An 18804-nucleotide genomic window follows, 5' to 3' on the forward strand; every position below is an offset into this window, starting at 1 on the left:
ATTTTACTCTGAAAAAGGAATCAATGTAGATGACTACTCCAGGTTACAGGAAGATGTATACTGGGCCGGGCCTGACAGAGCAATCACAAATGTGTCCATGAGTACTAGTCCAGGCCACACCAAATTCATCATTCAGAACCTGAAAGAGAGCTATCAAATTGGTGAGGAGCTTTATGTTATGGTGCACGCAAAGGATTTTGACAACAAATCCAAGCGTTATGGAGGCGACTTTTTTCAAGCCAAGCTATTCTGGTCTAAAACTAAGGTCAGTTACTGTACACATTAGATTTACTAAAACTACTTGCCTGATTTATTTATCTCCCTGGGTCAGAGAGAGTTGTACTGAGAATGTACTTCTGTCACAGGCCAGTGTTTTTGGGGAGGTGGTGGACCTGCTCAATGGCTCCTACTCGGTACGTTTCCTCTTGCCGTGGGTCGGCAAGGCACAGGTGGCTGTGCGTCTAATTCACTCCAGTGAAGCTGTGCAGGTCCTGAAACATCACAGAGAGGCTGACTCTGACAGAGTTTTCTTTAATGGATATTATGAGGGACCAGGACCAAATAAGACCAGGCTGAGTGAAAAAGTGATGTGTAATGTAAAGTGGGACAACAATGGACTACAGCATATGGGAACAGAAGACTGCTGCTGTGAATACAGCGATTCCCGTGCCGGAGAAACTTGGCACTGTCAGAGACCCAAATCGCTGCCATGCGGTGCCCTTGTGTACCACTCTATGGGTGGTTATAGAAACCGCCTGACTAATAAGGAGAAAATGCTTATGTGAGATTAAAGAACACTTGATTGACTGTTTGTTTGATATATTTGATGCATTGATGGAAGACAGAATGACAAACATGTTCTCTTTGGCAGGAAGCAAACTAACAAAGGTATCAATGGAGATAAAAGGATCATCAACATTTTTCATTCAGAGGGAAATGAAACTATTGGTATGTTGGTCAATGGTTTAACCCAGCAGAATAATACAGTACAAGGAGGCAGATATGTTGGGAATTGTGTTGCACATAATACATTTTCTGACATTTAGACAATGCAAGTCAAATAAAATCTCCTGTTCAGGCAAATTTTTGAAAACTTTGACACAGAACTTACATTTACTCGTCCTGCAGAAGTTACAGAGAAATGTCACCCTGGTTTACACACTCCAGTTCCAGCTGGCTTTTACTTGAATGATGTGTGGACGTCATTCGTCTGTAGCACCCGCCATTTTACAACCCAAACGACAACAGAGTGCCTGAAAGACAAACACATCTACATGATGGGAGACTCTACTATGAGACAGTGGTTTGAGTTCTTTGTGAAAGCAATACCAAGTGAGATAAATAGTTGCCTATTTGTTAATTATAATTATTTATACAGTGCATAGATGCATTAATTGTGGGTCTGTTTTTCAGCCCTGAAGCAGATGAACCTGCATGTCCAATATAAGTCAGGGCCGCTCATAGCAGTGGATGTGGATAACAACATTGACTTACACTGGAGGGCTCACGGCGTTCCTTTGCGCAGTCTGAAAACAGCATTTGCTGATCTGCACTACATCAGTAATGAGATCGATGACCTGGCTGGAGGACCCCACACAGTCATTATGTTCAATCTGGGACCCCATTTCACCACGTACCCTCTGGATTTCTTCACCCATAGAGTGTTGAGGATTCGCAAAGCTGTTCTAGCATTGTTACAGCGGGCACCTGATTCAACTGTTATAATCAAGACTGTCAACACTGGCTATAAGGTAACGTTATAGGCCTTCATCACACTTCAAAAGCAGACGCTTCAAATAGTAGCGTAAAATCACTTCTGCTGTAGCCTGGATCAATGGCAGTACCTGTGGCACAGGATTGTTGTGATTTATTTATGTACAGTTAATCACAGATATTTCATCAACAAATCAACTTCAGTTTACTATCATTAAGAAAAGAAAAATGGTCTCATGTTATTCCGGCACATATTTCATGATTTACAGGGGAGCGCACAAGCCCACTGTATGTCTATGTGCAATACTTCAGAGCCTGATTACCTTTTTTTATTTAAAATAAATGCAAGAATAAAATACAAACAACATATCACATTAAAGACCATTAGAATTAGACAATGTTATACTGTACATCCCATTAAACAGAGGTCTTCAATCCTGTTCCTGGAGGGCCACTGTCCTGCAAAGTTTAGTTCTAATCCTAATCAAACGCATCTGAATCAGCTCATCAAGCACTTCAGAATCGCTTGAGTATTCATAGGCAGGTGTGCTGAAGCAGGTTGGAACTAAACTCTGCAGGACAGTGGCCCTCCAGGAGCAGGATTGAAGACCTCTGCCATAAAACATTAATTGCATTGCTTTCTTGCACTCTACTTTCTAATACAATAATTAAGTACTGGATCAAATTTAAGTTCAAATAAAGGAACATTTCCAGCCCAGAGTGAATTATTCAAAAGTAACTGGTTTTGTTATCTTAAACGAGTCTTATTCTCAAGGTTTGTTTTCAATGATGGGATAGTATTGTATTTCTATTATTCCTCCAGCAATAACTTATATCTCTATATCTCTTAAATATTTTATCTCTAATGGAAGATTGTGCATGGTAGGGTATCGTTTAAGGGTAAATAAACCATTTGAAATATTGACGTTAAATGTCAAATTGCTACTTTAATTATCTTGACAAAATTAGCAACCGTCCATCCATTGACAATAATGCAGGTGGAAAATTAATTACACTACTAATAGGAAACGGATGTGACAATATGCGGACTGTGATAAATGTCTATAGAGTAACAAGTGTTCAAATAATTAAAGCACTCTGTGATGACAAGTTTGTGGATAATTTTGTGTTTCTCTGTCTTTATAATAGGATATTTTTGGCAGTGACTGGTATTCTCTACAGTTGGACAAAATTCTGCACTGGGCTTTTCAGGATGTTGGTGTTTATATTCTAGATGTGTGGCAAATGACCGCATGTCACCACAGCAGAGAGAACATTCATCCTGGCCCTATCATCATTAAAAATGAGATTGACATTTTACTCTCTTTTATTTGCCCTTACTGAATTTAAATTAAAGTATCTTGACAATTTTGTGTTCAATAACTGTTATTACAAGATTAAAAACTGTCTAAAAAAACTGAAAAATACTGTTTGACTTCCATGAGTTGTAATTAAATTGTCCAAATTATAAACCGCTTGAATTCTCAACTACAATCATTTTTTTTTTAGAGAATGGTTTAGTAGATGTCAGAGACCTCATTTTTTGTTTTATCATCCTCAAATTGGAAAAGCAACTTCTTTGACTTACTAAATAAACCTGCTGTCCGTGTCATTACTGTTTATCAAACAACTTTAGTAATAGCTTTAATAATAATCAGTTTATTTGTAATGAATACACTAAAGACTATGCAGTGATTATTTTTTACGTTTATTACATTTCTACTTTTTACATTACATTATTACTTAAATACTTCTGTTAAATAGATGTAAAATTAAATAAAGCACTGTTAATTCAGTTTGTTGCTTTCTAATATTGTATTTGTTACTGTTTGTTATTTGCAACATTGCTCTTATTTTTAATAACAGAAATAAAATAATTATAATGTGATTATTAATAGTAGCCTAATTATTAATAATAAAAGAATTGGAGGAAAAGATGAAAAGAAATTTTTTTTATAATCAAATTGTTACACTTTGAATCGTAATTGAATCAAATTGTGAGGCAAGATTTACACATTTTATATATTCATTTTATTTTTTGCAAAAACTGTTTCCATTTTACCATACTTCAGCTGTATATATGTGTATATATATGTGTGTGTGTATATATATATATATATATATATATATGTTACCGGCAAAGTGTGTAATCCGGAATTCTATAGAATGCCTAGGTAATGTATAGAATTAGGTAAGGTATTTTTTGCAAAAAACATCAGGAATTCTATACATTGCCTAGGCATTCTATACAATACCGGGATTTCACACTTTGCCGGTAACATATGTGTATATATATATATATATATATATATATATATATATATATATGTGTGTGTGTATATATGTGTGTGTATATATGTGTATATATATGTATATATATTACATGGCGGTCTGTTATTTCTTGATAACAGACCGCTGCGAACACACCGTTGCCATGAAAAACAGAGCGTTGCTATGGACGCAGAATTCTAACCGTAGAGACGGAATGGACTATTTTCTTTAGCACAAGCAATACAATCGTTTTTAAATCAATAAACTCCTTTTTAAATCAATATTTTGTGTCAAATTATTGATTCATTTGGTGGGCGTCGGGGTCCCGATCAGCCTGTCGGGGTTGTATTCGCTATAACAACCGCCTCGCTCTACATTATCCCTCGCTCTACATATATATAATATACATATATATATATATTGTTAAGTGAGCATGCAATTTATTCTGTTATAATGCCTCATATATATAGGCTGATATGATATTAACCACAATTGTAACTTTGGAAGTGGAATATATATGCAATTTATTCTGTATTAATCAATGCCTTATGTATAAGCTTATGTAGGCTATATTACTAACCAAGTTTATGACTTAGTAAAAAAGAGTGTTGTATAAGAAAGACACTGCAACTTGTTTTGTAAGAATTTTTATTATGAATCTGGTTTATTAAAGGAGAACTCGGTAACTCTAGCGAACTCTAGTCACTTCTTTGCTGATTTTCCCTTTTGTTGTCGCATGTTTTCCCCACGAGCTCCCCCTACAGCTGTGGTGGGGCGTATATTTCACAACACAGTCGTAAAAAACTCACTTGCGGCGGCCTCCTCCCCTTCTCTACCGCTGCTCATGTGCGTTTGTTTTGATCGGAGCAAGCCAACTGTATCGCATGGAGCTATGTCTACCGAGGTGGGTAATCTGGTAATACATCATACATGCGTGTGTGTTTATGTCGAATTGCCGTAAAGCAATTTGTGTTTCGCGCTCGTTCTCGTTCTAGTTCTCGCTTCTCACGAGACTTCCAATTTCTATCTTGCCGGGACGGTAGTGAACAAGTTGCAAGGTTGGTTTTGCGCCTGGGAACGCTGGGGGGAGCGGGGAAAGTCACCAATATCACCAGAACAGGTTGTTTAACCATCCAAAAGATTTCTAGACAGTTTTATTAAGTTAAAAAAGTTACCAAGTTCTCCTTTAAGAAAGACACTGCAACTTGTTTTTATAATAATTTTTATTGTAATAATGCATGCAAGAAACAACAATAATGTACTAATGTTTAAGCATTTAATCAATGTAAAGAATAACATATAGTAGATAGAAATAACACTAAGTAGTGAAAAGCATGTATCGTAGTGAAGTAGAAATGGAAAGTATTACCTGTTTCTTTTCAGACCAAGCGTAGAAGACGACAAAGAATCCGAGCAAGGAAAAGAAGAACAAAAGAGAGGAAGGCTTTTTATAAGAAGTTCTTGGAGGAACTGAAAGGGTTAACAATAGATCAAGATTTTGGATTGGATAAATTGTCTATAAGTGATTGAATATGTGATAAGGGGGTGTGATATTATGAAGTATAAAAGTACAGTGTAATATGTCAACGTCAGACGCTGTAAAGACCCTGATGGCCTCTCCTCAGTTCAATTGTCCAAGCCTGCCACCTGGAGCTGAAGCTTGTGAACTGCTTATTGTATGCTTTGTTTTTTTTGTTTTATTTCTTTTTATTATTTAGTATGTAAACCAATTGATTTTGAAATAATAAAAATAATTATAATCAGTATAAAAGAACCAGCCGGCCTTGAGTCTCTGCTGTAGAAAGAATTGAGCTGAACTAAACCACGGAGCAGTCTTTCGACTGAATTGTAGGAAATTCATATACTTATTGTTTAGACCGAATTTGACTTACTTTACCTAACCTGAGAATAAATAAAATAAGGTAGAAGGTGTTTGGGAATACGCACCATAAAACTATATATATATATATATATATATATATATATATATATATATATATATATATATACACACACAGTATATATTAATTCTGAAACTTGAACTCTAAAGCTCCAAGTAAAAAAATAAATAAATACACAGATCTACTATACTATACTATAAAATTGTGGCAACAGAATGCAAGCAATATTATTATTTCAATTTAACAACACTTAACAATTGAGTGATAATGAATCAAATGAGATCCTTACAAATCAACCATTCAAAATGAGTAACTGCAAATTGGTTTCCTTGGACAAAATAAAACACTATGCTAATGAATACTACTAAATGGAATTGTTTTGATTTAACACAAAAACAAGTTGGTATTATTATTTTTTAATGAGTGTGGATTAATTAAAATAATTTAATTAAATCTCATTTCAGCTATGAATAACAGACATAGACGTCAAAGATGAATTATGAACTCCTTTATTATTGCCAACAACAGTCACAAAAATAGCATCTATTAGTATTATAGTGAACATTCACTACTCTACCATTTTTTTCCAATTACCTTTTAAAGGCATATGAATTCACACAGGATGAGAACAGTGAAAGTTTGCAGAACAAGTCTATTTTTGTGTTTCTAGGCACAAATTGTTCAACATACACAATGCAGTTGCGTTGTTTAAATAAAATAGATATAAGAAACAAGGTTTCTAGATTTGAACAACTAGACTTGGTTAATCTAATAATCTTATATTAAAACAGCAGTGAAGACTTGTGCAACTGGACTCCATTTGACAGCTTTGAAGCATCAAGCTCCAAGAGATTTATACTTTGACCTGTATACTTTGCAGGTTTGCAATAACGGGGCCCAGGCCCACTGCCGCCAGCGAGCCTGTCACTGTCACTGTCGTCATCAGAGAAGGACTGGGCAGCGTCCGAACTGGACTTGCGAGAAAGTCAGCATGCCATCCTCGGCTACCAAGCCTTCATCCTGACAGATCGGTCAAGAGGAGGAGAGAGTTCGCTGGAGGCCCCGCCCCCAAGCGCCGTGTTCTGCATCGTGTCCCCTATGTTCCTAGCGTAGAAATCTAGGCGCACCCTAGCGGCAGCAAAATTTATTTTGCAGCCAGTGTGGTCTAGCAACTCTCTGTTGACTTTCGAGCTGGAAAAAACAAACTCAGGTCAGGCCAATCACATTATGTATAGAGTAGGCGGGGCGGGCTTAACATAATGATGACAGAGTTTCGACGGTTCCCTGCTACTTGAAAACAAAGAATGGCTGCTGCTGCTGGCGAACAGCGGTCTTTCGAATCGGCTTTGGCCGCGACTGGAGGACTTGGAGTTAAGCTTTTCTTTGAGAAAAGAGCAAAGAACGGTACTTAAGTCATTTTTAAAAAAGGAAGATGTGTTTGGAGTTTTGCCGACTGGATACGGCAAAAGTTTAATATACCAACTAGCCTTCTTCGTTGCTCTGATTGGTTGTAGTGCTATCCTATTGCGTGCAGAGGGATTTTGAGAGACAACCGTTTATCCCGCCCCTCGGATTGAGCCGTGCCAGTGGTGAGTTGCCAGACCTAACATCTTGATGTAGGTCTGGCTTGCCAGGCTACTATGTTCCTGCAGGCGACAAATGCAATGTTTGTGTAAATGCTGTGTCTGTTTGTGTGAGTTCCACAATAAAAACACTTCGGAACACAAATGAAGATATTTTTGATGAAATCTGAGAGCTGGCTCACTCCATAGGCTTCTATGGGATCGAAACTTGCCGGCCCAGAAAAGTTATTAAAGACATCGTTAAAATAGTCCAAGTGACTACAGTGGCTGAACCACACGTTTATCAAGCGATGAGAATACTTTTTGCGTGCAAAAAATAACAAAAATAACGACTTTATTCAACTATTCATTTTCGTCTGTGTGGGCCTGAATGAATTCACATAGTGTAACAGTGCAGCGCATCTGGGTTGTACGTCACCACGTAGGCTCACTATTGGCCGACGCTGGTCGTGTGTGTGATGCGTATGAAGTACAACACAGAAGCGCTAAAAAAAAGACTAGACTAGCCTACCACAAGTGTGAGTTGTGGGTATTGAGTGTGGGGCAGAAATCCAAGGGCCTCTGCTGGCCATCTCCCTCTTTACTTCTGTATTTCTTTCTATTGTACTTGTCATGTGATTGAGACCTTGTGTGAAATTGTATTTACTGGATTATGTCAGCTTTGGCATTCCATACAGACGCAATCACACATTGGCGTTCCCAAAGCATCATTGACGCAGCATCTCATTTCCCTTGTTCTCAGGGAACGAGGTTTACAGTCGTAACCAGAGACGTTTTCTAAATGTTCTCAAAATTGGACTGAATTCCATTAAAAAAAATACACATTATGACCAATAAATCAGTAGTTTGCTTTGCATTGAGTCATCTAAAAGAAAATCTCACTTTTATCTCAAAGGTTTAATTCATCGCTGGAAAAATGGGCTTTTAATAAAACTTGGCTGCCTATACAGTAAAAAGTCAAGGTTTCACTTTATTTTGATGGTCCCTTTAACACATTCTGTTGACTATAAATAACGCTGCACCTACATGTCTACTAACTCTCATTAGAGTGTTAGTTAAGTATTGATAGACTGGTAGGGTTAGGGTTAGATTAAGTTGAAATGTAGTTGCAAAATTACTTATAGTCAGTAGATTGTCTGTTGGAGGATCATCACAATAAAGTGTTTGCAGATATTAAGCAGACAATCTACTTATACTCCAATGAAAGTTAGTTGACATATAGTTGCAAAGTTACTTATAGTTAACAGCAAAAGAGACCATCAAAATAAAGTGTTACCAAAGTCAAATACATTTTTTGAACTAGGTTAAAATAATAATAAATAATAATAATTCGCGCAGCCGTCATGTTCTAGCTTGAGCTGGAAAATAACCAACCAATGCATTCGTAAAGAGGGTTTTTTATTCTGCTGATGATGACAGCGTGCATGGACAGTCAAAGGAACCAGTGTGGACCTCATCAAAATTCGTTAAATACAGCTGCACCAGCCAGGACTTCTTCTAGACATACACTGGATAACATCCTGATTAAACCTGATGCATCCAAGATACTGTTGGAAAACACTTGCATCAGAATAATTTCTGTCAAGCTTGTGTATATTTTTGTTAAAGCTGTTAAGTTAAGCAATATCTTCTGTGTTTTATATGAGGTGCCCTTGGAGGTGCACTAGGCACATGTTTACTGGTTTTCCATAAAGAAATATACGTTGTTGTTAAAAATGAAAGTAAAAAAAGTGATTACAAGTGAAGTGAAGTGAAGTGAAGTTTTTACAGTGAAATGAGAGTTCCTTGTTTTTATTAAAATCAACAAATACAAATTCAAGATGCACTGAATCCAGTAAATGCATGGTGCAATGATTACATAATCTAATAAAGGAAAAAAAACTTGCCACTACTTAAGGGAATTTATTTTAGAATAAAAAGCTATTTTTACCTACTAGCCTTTTATTCAGTTCATTATATTTAGAACTAGTATAGACTGAATAGGTCCCATAGACTAAATTACATCGTATCACTCGAACCTGGGCAAATTAAGTGCCAGTCAAGTTTATTTGGTGATTTAAAACGTTATTATCCAAAGTGATGGCAAATAGGCTTTACAAGTAATGTAAAAAATATCAGTATATTTGTATGGTAAAATAGCAGTGAACTTTTCTCTCACACACATGTCCCACATTCACTCGAAATCACATCTACAGTACTGTCCTGCAACAGAGCAATAACCAGGTGGTCACCAGAGTAGCGGATAATAGACCCTATTCAGAGCAGCTCCATGACAGGTATGAAAGTGAGGCTCCTAGATCACTTATAATTTTCCACACCTCATGTTGTCTGGAGTTTGTTGTCTACTGAATTTTTTTGGGGGAAAAATATGTTTAGAGAACAATCCAAAAACATTAAATATCAGTACAACCCATTGAAGAGATGTATGTCTATCCCTCACAGCCTCGCTTTCCTTCCCGTTAAAAGATGGCGCTGCTGTGAATGAGGTCTATTGTGTAACGTCAAAGAAATGCAACAAGGCAAAATCATTTGATCATTTCTCCCAACATTTTATCTGACTTATAATACACTATGATACATTTTTACACAGTAAGTGTAGATACAAAATAAAAATAAAATCATGCAAACTTATTGACCATAAATACGTAAAATACAGAAAAGGAATAGACTACTAATGTACTGTTGTTTTGCCAAAAATAAAACAATCTCGTTCTTGATAATAGCAAAAGTTAGTTTGAAAGCGTTTGATGTTACTAAAGTTATTGTACTACAGTATATTTATTTTGCAAAGTAGAAATAGCAGTGGGAAAACAACACACATAAATGTAATAAAAAAATGATGTCATGGATGGATCACCCATCCAGTATATAGTACAATTCATTCATCCATATAATAATAACAAGCCAATAAAAATGATCAGTGACTTAAAACCACCTGTATTTATACAATATCAATACCGTTCGTTCATCTAGCACTTTTGGATATAAAAGTAAAAGTTTAATTTGGATGAATATCAATGCCATCAAGCAGTAGTAACAGTAGCAGTAGTATACAAGACTCTCTCGGCAAAAGATTCAGACTTCAAACAATTATTAAAGCAGTGACAACAGAAGTGCTTCTGAAATTCAAGTACACTTTCAGACTGTCAAAATCCCGAGGAGAGGTAGAGAGCAACCACTCCGAGTCACTATGTGTCTTTGCGTGCCCAAGCAAATAAACAAAAAGAGGCACTTGCAAACAAAAAGTGATTTGAATAGGGGGGTCCACTGTTGGGAAATCAAACCTCTGAACTGTTGTTGCTATCAAGGACTTGCGTCATCATGGGCTCTGTGCTGTTGGAGCTTTTGGGGGGCTCTGTGACGTTCTTCTCCCGCCTAGATCGCACCACCAGAACGACGAGAACGACAAGGAGGATGGTGAAGAGAAGACCTACCAAGATTCCTATGATTAAGACAAGCCGGTCATCACTAGAGATCCCTGTGATTCAGTTCTCTGGGAACGACACTCTCCGCTTGGGATTCCTTGTGAAGGTTGGGTTGTTTTTGAGTGCTGCGGTCCAGCGTTATATGCAAGATGTTTGTGCCACGATTATTTTCTGCACCAATATCCTGAGCCAAATCTGGAATGCTGCTGGCTGACCTTTTGGAAATTGAATGGCTGTGTGTCACAGAATGATAGTCAAGGCTCCTTTTCCCAATGCCCTGATTTGCGTTGTCTCTGGACCGGACGGTGTAGATGGTGTGAATGTACCACTCCCTGCCTGCCGTCACCTGGGAGGAGTGTTACAGTGTTAGCATCAGAACATGATCGCAACGTTTCTTAATGTGCCGGCTGTTGTGTGCATCTCACCTGAAACAAAGCTGAGGAATCCATCCTAAAGCCATCAGAGCCTGGCTGCCTTACCAGCACCAGCGCTTGAGGATCATCTACAGCGAGGAAAGCATTGAAACTAATGCTACCAAATGTTCTCGCCTGAGTCTCTGGCTGAGCTTTGTCCTGTAAAGCAGAAGTTCAAACGTATGTTATACTGTCAAATGATCCTAAAATCAACGAAAAGCCAATGTTGTTCTCCATGCTATCAATAACAATTATCAATCCTGAACAGTGGTATAGTTAATTAAAACTAAAACTATTAACTCTTTCCCCACCATTGGCAATTTTCTGGCAATCCATGTTTTCAGTGTTATACGGTAGGGGGCGCAATTACGCATCTTCTATAAGAATACAGAAGCTCAGGATCCCAAAACAAGCGAAGAAGCATTGGGAAAAGGAGCCTAACGCAAACGTTAAACAGCATAAAAATCAAATCCGCCTAATATTAGTGAATGAAATGTCGACCCAGGAAAAGGTATAGGACTTGAAGGTATAGATGTGTTGATGGACTCAATCTATGTTTTGATCATCGTTCTGAAGCCGATCTGGATGTAGTCTTTGACAAAAACATCAACACTTTGACATTTTCTCAGCTTTTTGTTCAAAATGTTGCTTTTTTATGAAACTTGCCCACATTCAAGTGTTGATAAAAAAAGAATGCATTGTTCTGGTCGCCATTATAGTTTTGTGAAAATGATAAAAAATGCAGGTGCTGGCTGGCAGCGTTTTTAAAAAAGCTGGTGAAGAAAGAGTTAAACAACATTTATGATGTTTAATTGTATTCTACGTCTGTTTTCTAAATATGATTAATTGTAACTACAATTAGCTGTTTGTATGTATTTCTTTAATGCAACTGCATGTGTTTTTTAGTTTTAGTTTTTCTCAAAAACCTACTAAAAAGTAAATATTAATTTATATTAATTAATATTTTTTACAATTGACTTTAAAAGTCAATATTCAAATAAAAAATTCCAACTGTTTATGCAAAGTTTGTGTCAATACTTACAATGATCTTGAATCGGTACAAAAGAGATGGTGAATCAGCTAAGCAGCCGTACTCAAAGTTGTCAGGGTTGTACTTTGGGATGTAGCCTATCCATCCGCCCCTGTGCAAAGGAACACCTTCTCGATGTTACAGATGAACAAGTCTCCAAGATTCTGAACAGGATCTACCATTACACGGCCGCAGATGACATCTCCTAGAGAAATGCAACAGCCCTGAATTAGTGAGAGGTGTCATACTTCAGTTCTCATAATCTTTACTTTTGGTCACAGGATCAAATCACATATATGAATAAAATGTTGTTTTTAGCATTTTACCCTCTGAGAAAGCAGTATCACTCTCCTGACCAAAGCCCATGGAGCCGTCTGACAACCAGAGAGTCCTCTTTGAAAGTAGGAGCATTTGTGTGTTAAGACTGAACTCTGCTGGCACTGGATCACTCACCTAAAGGGAATAACATGCACATTACTTTTAACTAAAATTCAATTAACACAAAATTATAGTATCATTATATATTATAGCCTATAATTAGAATTTTACTAGATTTTGAAATAGAGTTTGATGTACTATGAAAAATTAGGTAAGTTTCACTTATGAATGAATGAATGAATGAATGAATGAATGAATGAATGAATGAATGGAGGCATTTACATAGCACTTTTACTGTGTATTGTTGTACACTCAAAGCACTTCACAATCATAACAGGGGTCTCCCCTCAACCACCACCAGTGTGCACCTCCACAGTAGGCTACAACAGCGCCAGTGCGCTCACCAGACCACACACCAGCTATAGGTGGAGAGGAGAGAGAGAGATAAAGCCAATTTAGTAGATGGGGATTCTTATGACTTTATCTTGTTGGCAGTGTTGCCAGATTGGGCGGTTTTGAATTTGATTGTGCGGGTAAAATTTGGTTTGGGCGGGTGGACAAAATTTGAGCTGGTTTAGGGTCAGCTCGGTGGTTTTCAAACTTCTAAATGTTATATGTAAATGTCTTATAAATCGCATTAATATTTTCCTACACAGTTTATAAAATATATAATATTTTATTTTTATATGTTAAAAAGACATTATAGTTCGACAGTGTCACCTTATCTGTTCAGGCTTTTATTTTGAAAAGCGCCGTTCTTCTTTGAAAGTTTTTTTTTTTATGACACTAAAACTTCCTGTTACTCTCTCTGCACAATGTGTTCGCGGTTCGTCGGAAGAACGGTAAAAACTTGTAACCCCTTTAATTATTTATTGTGTTCATCCATTTGAATCTTGTAAAGAAAGAGTTTACATTGTGATTTAATTTATTTTTGTATTGCTCGTACATTTTATTTTTTAAGAGCTCCGAACTGTGATGGTGTGTCGAGCACATAGCACATCGAATTAGCGTCCTTGGAGAAGCGGAATGAGGTATGAAGGAAAATGTAGTTTGTATTATCAAAAAGAGATTTTGTATTAGGAAAAGAGAATGTCAATACTTCATTTGTTTATGGGTTTATTGCACATGTCATCAATATAACAACATATTTCTGTGAACAATTATAATATATTGCATTTCATTTAAAAGAAGCATGTGATATTTCATTTGTCATAAAGGCTTAAAAACATATTTCATTTCATATTTCATATTGGTCATCTGTTGAAATGATTTGTATTGTGTGTAAACATGATTCATATGTGAACATAATTTATGTGCAAATTATTTGTGAAGCTACATGGAAGCATTTTGTATTTCTTCTGTTTCTTTTGTAGTTTTCACGGTGTTCATGGTGCTCGTTGAGAGGAAGAAATAAAATTACACCCGTTTGAAACTCTCTGCGTCTTGATGAATATATCCAAGGGGCCGCTATAGTCTACTTGGTTAATAAACAAAACTAAATCATGACGTTACTAAACACATGGTACTTGTAGCTGGATATTCAAGTGATCGCTATGCCAAAGTGGCATTAATATACAGTAAGTTGTATCTACAGTAAAGCTTGGGAAAGTAACCCAACTCTCAAAATGTGGATTATACCTGTGGTGGGAGACGACTCAAAGGCTCTTTATAAATATAACTAGGCCTAACTGCTGCCAGTTTTTTTATTTTTTTTATTTTTTACTTTATTTTATATTACTACCTTTACCAGTGATCATTTTCGAATTCGTCATTCAATAAAATGATTATAAAATAAAATCATGAATCTGTTAGTCTTGACTGGCAAGGCTACGATTCGACTTTAAGCCTCAGCCAAACGGTTAAACAGAAAATGCAAGCAGCACCCGATGATGGACAGAAAACGGCCAGGGGGAGCAGAGAGGGAAAGGACAAAGAAAAAGAAAGCACTCCAAGAACAAGCAGCAAAATGTTGCAAAATTAATGACCTGTTCAGGGCTTCAAGTGCAGGTCAGTTTCATCTGTAAATGGGTCAATGACGTGACGCCTACATTTTCTGTCCGATTGCATTTTTTCAGGCAAAAATGGGTTTAAATGCCTAAAAAGATATTGCATATTTGTAGTACCTCTCCTATGTATGTACTCACTTTAACTTTTCAAAAACCTTTACTTACTTTATTTGTTATTTGTTTTGTTGGTGCGACCGTCCGGCCATAACTTCTGTTTTGAAAACATCTTTGAAATTACTCTGAATTTATTCAAATTTATATTCTGCACTATTTGGCATGATTTCCAAAATGTTTTGTAATCCTTTAAAAAAATTCAAAGCATTTGCATTTATATTTCCATCATAATATACAAACAAACTTTGTCCGATGATGTCCATTTTATGAAATATCATGTGGTGCGACCATCAAAGAACTACCATTTTGGGACTTATATGTTGAAAACTATTCAAACACAGGAAGTTACATCATAAACCAATTTACCAAGGACCCATGGAAGGAGCAAGCAGGTTTGTAATTCTCTCAAATTGGAAAAAAAAATAAACCTTTGTAATGGTTGGTATGTAGTTGCCAAATTTGGATGTCATGTGGTATGACCTCAAAAAAATAATAATATTAAAGTTATTTCTACAGATATATATTTTTATTATAAATTTCATAGTGACCTTTTTTGGCAAGCTAGCTTGTTTTGTTTAGGTGGCCAATTCTGTGCCTGTAAATTATGACTGAATTTGAAAATATCATGTGGTGCGACCAAATATCATGTGGTGCGACCACTGCAGACTGTTTTCCATGATAGATATATGTCCTAGATTGGCAGTTTTATGCTTTTATATTCAATTGACGGTTTATATAAAAAAAGTACTTTACTTTAGTATCATTTGGAATAGATTTTTATGCAATTTGGGATATTTTTTTTATATATTTCAGACAGTTTATGTTTACTCTTTGTACAATATGAGAAAAATGCACAAATTTTTTTTTTTTCAGTTTAGTAATACTGCATTTATTTGTAGTGTATTTATTATTGCCTATTTATTTATTTAAAACTATTTTAATCTATTTTACCAGATGCCACTGCCAAGCGAAAAAATTCTGACCCTGCAGCATGAGCGGAGTACCTTGATAGGAGAAGAGTGAAATATTATTACAGTTTAAAATATCTGTTTTCTATGTGAATATATAGTAAACTGTAATTAATTCCTGTGATCAAAGCTGAATTTTCAGCATCATTACTCCAGTCTTCAGTGTCACATGATCCTTCAGAAATCATTCTAATATGTAACCCTAGACCACAAAACCACTCAATGGGTCAATGTCATATGGGTCAATTTTTTGAAATTGATCTTTATACATCATATGAAAGCTGAATAAATAAGCTTTCTATTGATGTATGATTTGTTAAGATAGAACAATATTTGGCCGATACAACTGAAAATCTGGAATCTGAGGGTGCTACAAAATCGAAACATTGAGAAAATCGCCTTTAAAGTTGTCCATTTATGTTTGCGATATTGCTATATTCACTCACAAAAATAAATGTTAATAAATTTATGGTAGGACATTTACAAAATATAAAACATCTTTATTTAATATCCTAATGATAATTTTGACCCATACAATGTATTGTTGGCTATTGCCACAAATATCCTGTGCGACTTGTGACTGGTTTTGTGATCCAGAGTCACTAATGATTTGCTGCTCAAGAAACATTTCTGATTATTATCAATGTTCATATTTTTGTGGAAACTGTGATACATTTTATATGTCAGGATTATTTGATGAATAGAAAGTTCAAAAGAACAGCATTTATTTGAAATAGAATCTTTCGTAACATTATAGCCTGCGCCTGACAGTGACACTGAATGTGTCCTTGATTAATAAAAGTATTAATTACTTTAAAAAAACTATTGACCCCAAATGTTAACTGTATACAATACTTTTATGAAATAATTTATATCTATAACATTATTATTTGTTTGAAAGAAATTCTAAGTCAAGTTAAATGAAATGGTGCACTTGTGATGTGATTTTTATAAAAAAAAAAGTTTATTAAATGTTTATGTTCAGGAAATTTCTGTGAAATTTGTATAAAATCTGGTTTAAATCTATTTTTTTTGTATAAAATGTATTGTTTATTGATCTCTTTAAATAGATTTTTAACTATATAAGGTCTTCGTGTCATTTGGAGCGACCACTTATCATGTGGTGCGACCAATAAAAGCAATCACTGTATTAAATTTAAAATAAAGTATCTTATTTCTGTGGCTGAAATATGAATCACTGATTCAGTATGCTTTAGTAAATTATATTTTTAAAACATTTCTATCAGTTTTATGTGATTTACAGGAAAAATAAGTCTGTTAACTAGATTTAAGAAGGCAACTCGGAAATTATAGAACAAAAAAGGAGATCATTATTTACAAAAACTCAAAAGAAATGCAAATACTTGGTTTCTAAACACTTTAATTACCAAGAACTTGTAAAAAAATGTTTAAGCATGTTAAGGAAATTAATACATTTTAAGATAAATCACGGTCGCACCACATGACATTTTTTAAGGCTACGGACAATTCATCTAGATGAAAAAACACTAAAATCACTTAAATTAAATTTTTAAAATGAATTTAGGTGTACACAACATCCTTAATGTTTGAACAATTGCAACAGATATTATTATTTTTAGTATTTTAAAATTGGCCTGTCGAAAATCCTTATACGTCATTGACCCAAATACTGTATTATTTTCCTCGTTAACTTAGTATTGAACTGCTAGCAAATGTAAGCGGTAGCGCCCCTATTACTATCGTCACTCAAAATACTGTATGATAAAGGAGATTAATATTATTTAGTGTAAAGTTACATTAGTAATTTAGCAGACAAATATTAACATTTATATGGTAGGTTGTAGCAACACTGACTTGGCATCCGGCCAGATGGTCTGAATTAGGCGAATCCTGGCTTTTCAAACACAGCCCCTTTGTCAGATGAGAAAACAAGAGCTTTTTGTTTTTACTCTTCTGCAAAATGTAAGAATAATGCACAATGTCTAGATAACGCCCCAGGGTAATTACCAGCGCCGCTCTGGCTGGGGTCCCCCTGGCGTATGACACATTTATAACAAGCTCTGTATTGTTAGCAAATGATTCGACCAAGTCCCCTGATTTTCAATCTTGTGACTTTACACCACACACACCCACACATACACACACACACATACACGAACTTTACACATTAAACTTAGAATATAAGCATGTCATATTTCATATACTCCTGTGTGTTTCCCAGTTTATTTTCACTTTGTTTATGACGTTTATTTGAAGGAACAAACTTAAAATGCCTATAATATGCCTATCTTATGTAACTTTGTATTCCTATAATCTTCATGTGACGTGTTTGATATCTCTGTAATTCTCTAAATCTAACGGAGTCAAATTCCGATAGCAGAATGCAGTAATGTGCATTGTTTTATACATTTCATATGTCTTGAGCAAATCTTCTCAAATTCGATCTCACTCATGACTCATTCGAGTGGGCGTGTCTAACAGGACAAAGGAAGACCTTCCGCTTGAAATGCTCTAAGATGATTCGTCCTCCACGCCAAATGGGGCTTGGACAGGATTCCCTCAAAAGACGGAACTTCCCCGTTTCTCTTTCTCTCTTCTCCCTCCTTCGACTCCTCCGAAAACCCAAGTCCGGACCGGCTTCGGCCTGCTTCTCTTCTCTTTTATTTCTTTGTATGTTTTCTATAGTCTAGTTTCGTTTTCCTATTCGCCTCTGTTCATTCACGAGCTGAATGAACTTAGCCTGAATCCTTCTCGGTAACGTTACGTTCAAATGAACCTTCAAATCTTCCCGCTGCACAACTCCGGAAGAAACCATGACACGCAAGCTCAGCTCTAAAAGGGACACACCGATACCTTTTTCTCAGCTCCACAAAAGAGTGCCTCAAACTGCAAGTATCTGACATATTTTAAAGCTGAATCTAGGTGTTTCTCAAAAGGGTTATTTGTTTGTAATAAGTTGCCAGGCTCTTCTTCAATTCTCTCTCTCTCTCTCTCTCTCTCTCTCTCTCTCTCTCTCTCTC

At 35.9% G+C, this 18804-nt stretch overlaps 2 protein-coding genes and 1 long non-coding RNA gene across 3 annotated transcripts; 2 read left to right on the forward strand and 1 right to left on the reverse strand.

Annotated features, from left to right (window-relative positions):
• Nucleotides 1–41: 41 nt before the first annotated feature.
• Nucleotides 42–3129, forward strand: LOC311091178 (NXPE family member 3-like). Its single transcript, XM_084126983.1, has 5 exons — nucleotides 42–781; nucleotides 872–948; nucleotides 1129–1332; nucleotides 1414–1751; nucleotides 2863–3129. The coding sequence occupies exons 1-5, from the start codon at nucleotides 174–176 to the stop codon at nucleotides 3055–3057; spliced, it is 1422 nt and encodes a 473-aa protein (XP_083983109.1). The 5' UTR covers nucleotides 42–173; the 3' UTR covers nucleotides 3058–3129.
• A 6869-nt stretch (nucleotides 3130–9998) lies between these two features.
• On the reverse strand, nucleotides 9999–12702 carry LOC311090368 (FRAS1-related extracellular matrix protein 2-like; the record flags this gene model as incomplete). Its single annotated transcript, XM_084125627.1, has 4 exons — nucleotides 9999–11239; nucleotides 11319–11465; nucleotides 12349–12464; nucleotides 12663–12702. 4 exons carry the CDS (start codon nucleotides 12700–12702, stop codon nucleotides 10937–10939), a joined length of 606 nt encoding a protein of 201 aa, XP_083981753.1. The 3' UTR covers nucleotides 9999–10936.
• A 790-nt stretch (nucleotides 12703–13492) lies between these two features.
• On the forward strand, nucleotides 13493–14141 carry LOC311091182. The gene is made up of 3 exons (XR_014608016.1): nucleotides 13493–13556; nucleotides 13676–13745; nucleotides 14088–14141. It is a non-coding gene; the product is annotated as an uncharacterized lncRNA (long non-coding RNA).
• The last annotated feature ends 4663 nt before the right edge of the window (nucleotides 14142–18804 follow it).

Source organism: Abramis brama (genome assembly GCF_963993115.1).
Source record: "Abramis brama genome assembly, chromosome: 10".
NCBI classification, from domain to species: domain Eukaryota; kingdom Metazoa; phylum Chordata; class Actinopteri; order Cypriniformes; family Leuciscidae; genus Abramis; species Abramis brama.

Coding starts and splice junctions, on each gene's coding strand:
- LOC311091178 (XM_084126983.1), top strand. CDS start 174: ATGTTATGGTGCACGCAAAGGATTTTGACAACAAATCCAAGCGTTATG. Junction 782..871: donor AATAAGGAGAAAATGCTTAT/GTGAGATTAAAG, acceptor TCTCTTTGGCAG/GAAGCAAACTAACAAAGGTA. Junction 949..1,128: donor AGAGGGAAATGAAACTATTG/GTATGTTGGTCA, acceptor CTCGTCCTGCAG/AAGTTACAGAGAAATGTCAC.